This window comes from Scyliorhinus torazame, chromosome 27 (assembly GCF_047496885.1).
Source record: "Scyliorhinus torazame isolate Kashiwa2021f chromosome 27, sScyTor2.1, whole genome shotgun sequence".
NCBI classification, from domain to species: Eukaryota; Metazoa; Chordata; class Chondrichthyes; order Carcharhiniformes; family Scyliorhinidae; genus Scyliorhinus; species Scyliorhinus torazame.
This window is the reverse complement of record NC_092733.1, coordinates 16,255,376-16,260,169: the sequence shown is the minus strand read 5'-3', so window position 1 is coordinate 16,260,169 and position 4,794 is coordinate 16,255,376. Positions and strand designations below refer to the sequence as shown.

Below are 4,794 nucleotides of genomic sequence, written 5' to 3'. Positions count from 1 at the left end.
CAGACAGTGACCCAGCGGGGAATCGTACCTGGGACCCTGGCGCTGTGAAGCCACAGTGCTATCCACTTGTGCTACCGTGCTGAGTTTGCCCCATACCTCTTATTACCTCTCACGAACAAAAATCCATCAATCTCCGGTTTAAAACTATCGATTGCCCCAGCGTTAATTGCCATCTTGGATAAATTTTCCAACGTTTGTGTACAGCAATGTTTCCTAAATTCACACCTGAAAGGAATGATCCTGGGTGGATGGAATCCATGTCTTAGCCCTCTCCACCCCTCCTTTCACCATCTTCCTGACCTCCCCGGGCTGTGGTTAGTACACTGCCCTGCACAAAATGCCATACCACTGAAAGTTCAAGATGTGATTTGACCAGTCAAGGTTCTTCTTGACTGACTTAAGCTCTACCAATTTCGCATTACAGTTGGCCATTTATATCTATTAATTACAGTGCGCTGACTATTTAAGCTCCCCGAAAATAAATTCACACAGACATGCCACCTCTACCTGAACCAACACACGTTTCTTTATTGCCAACATAGTTCAGATTCGCTTACTCAGCACTTTGTTGAGAATGAGCAGCTCCCATGAGGTCGAGTATTGTCACACAAAAGGATTTACGGTGGCACATTTTCTATCGTCTTTACGGTTAGCAGCGATGGTCTTGCCCATGATTCTGATGTCTCCAGGAGGTGAAATAAATCCCAGAAGCATAGCAAGGAATCTAGTCCTAGAATGGACATCAAAGCAGATTCTGCTGATGCTGATGTCGCTTGGGCTTTAAGAGGGATGTCTTAGGTGTCTCTGTCCACTGTCACGGAGGACACAAAAGTGACACCGATGCAGTGGGATGGGGGGGGGGGGGGGGGGGGGGGGGGGAGGGAGGGGGGTGAGGGGGGTGCTGTTCTTCTGATGTTGAGGTTTGTTGAGGCTTAGGCATTAGGATTAATTTAGGAAGCAGCCAGCTGCTATGATGGGAAGGTGGTGACGGTTGGTAATCTGTACGGATGTGATCCATTGGGGTTGAAGAAGGTCCTTCAGCTTTATCCAAAACTATCTTGAACAGATGCTACACAGAGTATTTGCCAGCTGACTACCCTCCACACGACCTCGATGGCTGCTGTGAGGTAAATATTAGACGGGGCGGGATTGGGGGGGGGAGAGATGATACTTTAGATGTTGGGATTAAGGCAGCAGAGTCGGTCCTGGTATGTAGTGATATTTAAGGGATTATGGAGCCAAAACGGGTGGATGGAGTTGGGATGGTCATCAGCCACACTGGAGGCATGGCTGAATTACCATCGCCTGTCCCGATATCCCCGTCATTCCTTTGGCATCTAGGGGCGCCATATCTGACTGCAAACACGTTGTCTCAAGAATGGAGAGGTATTCAAAATTCTGATACTGACAGATGAGCCGAGATTTCACGCAATAAGTGAAGAATATAAGGGATCTTACAATGCCAGTCTTTCAGTCAGGGGTCGAAGGTTGAGTATTTGGACATCTCATTAAACTTCCTTTCATTTTGAAGACCCTCTGGCAGGTCTTATCTTAGTTACCCGTTAACTTTGTCTTCATGCGCCGAGATTTCCAGCAAGTCACTGAGATGTTGTAGCAGCAAAGTGAGGGTGGGGGGTAAACAGATTCTCTTTCGGTTTGTACAGCAGGAAGTTGCTGACGCATTCGGCCACAGGTCTGCGTGACGGGCAAGACGAGAGGTCGATCTGTTCAGATTCCACAGGGTGTGGAATCTGATAAAAGGGAAACCCACCAGGCCTCTCCTGTTGGTGACATTGATAACCGTACGATGTGGCATGGATTCGGCTTCATGTTATCCTGTATATAGTATCGCTGGAGTGCACAACCAATCACATAATCGCCCAGGTGTCTACAAGTCATCAGTAATAGATCTCGGCTCTTGTTGTATTGCCATCTCAAACGACTCAAATTGAAAGAATTCTCATGTCTCTCTGCCATTAATCCAGTAATCATCATCAGCTTAAAAAGGATGGAGGGAGGGGGGGTGGGGTTGGTGGTTTTGGGTGGTGGGTTCAATGAGAATTTGTTTCTGTGCCTCAAGGTGTTGGGAAGTAGATCGTGAAGTTAGTCAAACCCCATGTTGCCATGGTGTCACACTTTTCCATTTCCTCTTTGCAAGTGATTGGTCATTAATTAGCAGCTAAACCTTTTTGTTTTGTCTAATATCGGTAGGTCGAGGGTCGTTCCACGGTGCAGGCCCATTCCGTAAGAGAAACTCGGTGGAAAACCATCCCAAATCCATTTCACGTCGGGCATTCCTGACGCCCTAATGGTGCGAATGCCCGCAGGATTTGGTGGGTTCTGAGTGCTTGTTCCCGCAGGCGCAGATTCCCGGCTGCGCCGTGGCACACGTTTTGGCCCCCGACGGTTTCGGGTTCCCGCAGCTGCAAAAAGATTCCTTCGCATTTGGACACGCGGCGGACTTTGAGCTCCTGTCATTGTTGTCTCTTGGTTCCTTCCACTTGCAGCCCCCGGAATCGGCGGGCCTTGATTGGGAGTTCCTGTCGCTGCTCGCTCCCGCTGATGAACCGTTGCAGGTACAGACTTTCTCTTCCGGTGCCTTTTGTTTGTCGCAGGGGCCGGCATCTGCTGGCTTTGCCCTTTCCTGTTCGGTGCTTGATTTGCCGCAGGTTTCGTCAGCCTTTTTCTCTTCTGACTTTGGCTTTGCGCTACTGTCCCTCCTTTTCTCCTTGTCTGATTTTGCCTCTGCGCAAGCGCCTTCTAGGGGTTTATTGTGTTCTTCATCTGCTGCTCCTCCTTTCTCCTCCTTCGATTTGGGTTTCTCGCAGCTGTCGGCCGCCTTTTTCGCTTTCTCCTTCTCCTCTTTCTCTTTCTCTTCTTTTTCTTTCTCCTCCTTCGATTTGGGTTTCTCGCAGCCGTCGTCCGCCTTTTTCGCTTTCTCCTTCTCCTCTTTCTCTTTCTCTTCTTTTTCTTTCTCCTCCTTCGATTTGGGTTTCTCGCAGCCGTCGTCCGCCTTTTTCGCTTTCTCCTTCTCCTCTTTCTCTTTCTCTTCTTTTTCTTTCTCCTCCTTCGATTTGGGTTTCGCGCAGCCCTCGTCCACCTTTTTCGCTTCTTCTTTTTCTTTCTCCTCTTTTTCTTTCTCCTCTTTCGATTTTGGCTTTTCACATTCCTCAGCCTCTTTGGCCTTTTCTTTCTCCTCTTTTTCTTTCTCCTCTTCCGATTTTGGCTTTTCGCAGCTTTCCCCCTCCGCCGGTGCTTCCTCTTTCTTCTCCTCCGCCGGCGCCTCCTCTTTCTTCTCCTCCGCTGGTGCCTCCTCTTTCTTCTCCTCCGCGGGCGCCTCCTCTTTCTTCTCCTCCGCCGGTGCCTCCTCTTTCTTCTCCTCCGCTGGTGCCTCCTCTTTCTTCTCCTCCGCTGGTGCCTCCTCTTTCTTTTGCTCCTCAGGTGGTGTCTCTTCCTTTGGGGTTGCTGCAGGTGGTGTTGCTTCCTTGGCTTCCGCGGGTGGCGCCTCTTCCGCGGGTGGTGCCTCTTCCGCGGGTGGCGCCTCTTCCGCGGGTGGCGCCTCTTCCGCGGGTGGCGCCTCTTCCGCGGGTGGCGCCTCTTCCGCGGGTGGCGCCTCTTCTGCGGGTGGCGCCTCTTCCGCGGGTGGCGCCTCTTCCGCGGGTGGCGCCTCTTCCGCGGGTGGCGCCTCTTCCGCGGGTGGTGCCTCTTCTTCGGGTGGTGCCGCTTCTTCGGGTGGTGCCTCCTCCGGGGCTTCCTCGGGTGGTGCCTCCTCTGGGTTCCCCCCTTCCTCAGGGACTGGAGCCTGCTCTTCGTCCATTTCCACAGGAGCTGGTTGGCCTACAGCTGACACAGGTCTTCATATGTAAACATGGTCAGTGGGTGCTGGCAACTTGATGGACCCTGGGGCATCACAATGAAGTTTAACCCTTTTGTCACCTGATGCGCACCTTGTTCTGACTGCAACAGGCAGTCACAGGCCTGAAGGGGGGGGGCGCTGGGGAGAAATTGATGTTACTCCTCCAATTTACAGATGCTGAGGCCTGGTTTAATGCCCCTTCCTGTCACCCCGCTGAGAGTCGCTAAAGGCACCAAGTAGGGGCTAGAAACTGGAACCTCCATGAGCTCACTAGGTGATGCTTATTACATAGGTGGAGCGTCACACACAACTTTGTTGCTGGTTCCTTAGCAACCTTCTCTCTCTAAGCACTCTGTTTCTGAGACATATTTACAGATTAATGACACTCACGTAGAATCCCTGCAGTAACGAAAGAGGCCGTTCGGCCCATCGAGTCTGCACCGACCCCTCGAGAGGCCGCCCCCTACCCAGGCACTATTCCCCACCCTGTAACCTCACCCTGAGGAGCATGTCCAATCCACCTAACCTGCACACCTTTGGACTGTGGGAGGAAACCGGAGCACCCGGAGGAAACCCACGCAGACACCGGGGGGGGTGGGGGGGTGGAATGTGCAAACTCCACACAGACAGTCACCCGGGGTGGGAATCAAACCCGGGTCATAGATTATCATAGAATTTACAGTGCAGAAGGAGGCCATTCGGCCCATCGAGTCTGCACCGGCTCTTGGAAAGAGCACCTTACCCAAGGTCAACACCTCCACCATAACCCCCACCCAACACTAAGGGCAATTTTGGACACTAAGGGCAATTTATCGCAGCCAATACACCTAACCTGCACATCTTTGGACTGTGGGAGGAAACTGGAGCACCCGGAGGAAACCCACGCGCACACGGGGAGGATGTGCAGACTCCGCACAGACAGTGACCCAAACCGGAAT

General features: G+C 52.0%; 1 protein-coding gene across 1 annotated transcript; it reads right to left on the bottom strand.

Moving 5' to 3' along the window:
• Window positions 1-869: 869 nt before the first annotated feature.
• LOC140403252 (uncharacterized) lies at window positions 870-4,087 on the bottom strand. Its single transcript, XM_072491023.1, has one exon. The coding sequence runs from the start codon at window positions 3,815-3,817 to the stop codon at window positions 2,306-2,308; it is 1,512 nt and encodes a 503-aa protein (XP_072347124.1). The 5' UTR covers window positions 3,818-4,087; the 3' UTR covers window positions 870-2,305.
• Between the last annotated feature and the right edge of the window lie 707 nt (window positions 4,088-4,794).

Bases quoted from the DNA above. Each gene is read 5' to 3' on its own strand.
- LOC140403252 (XM_072491023.1), bottom strand. From the start codon at position 3,817: ATGGACGAAGAGCAGGCTCCAGTCCCTGAGGAAGGGGGGAACCCAGAG.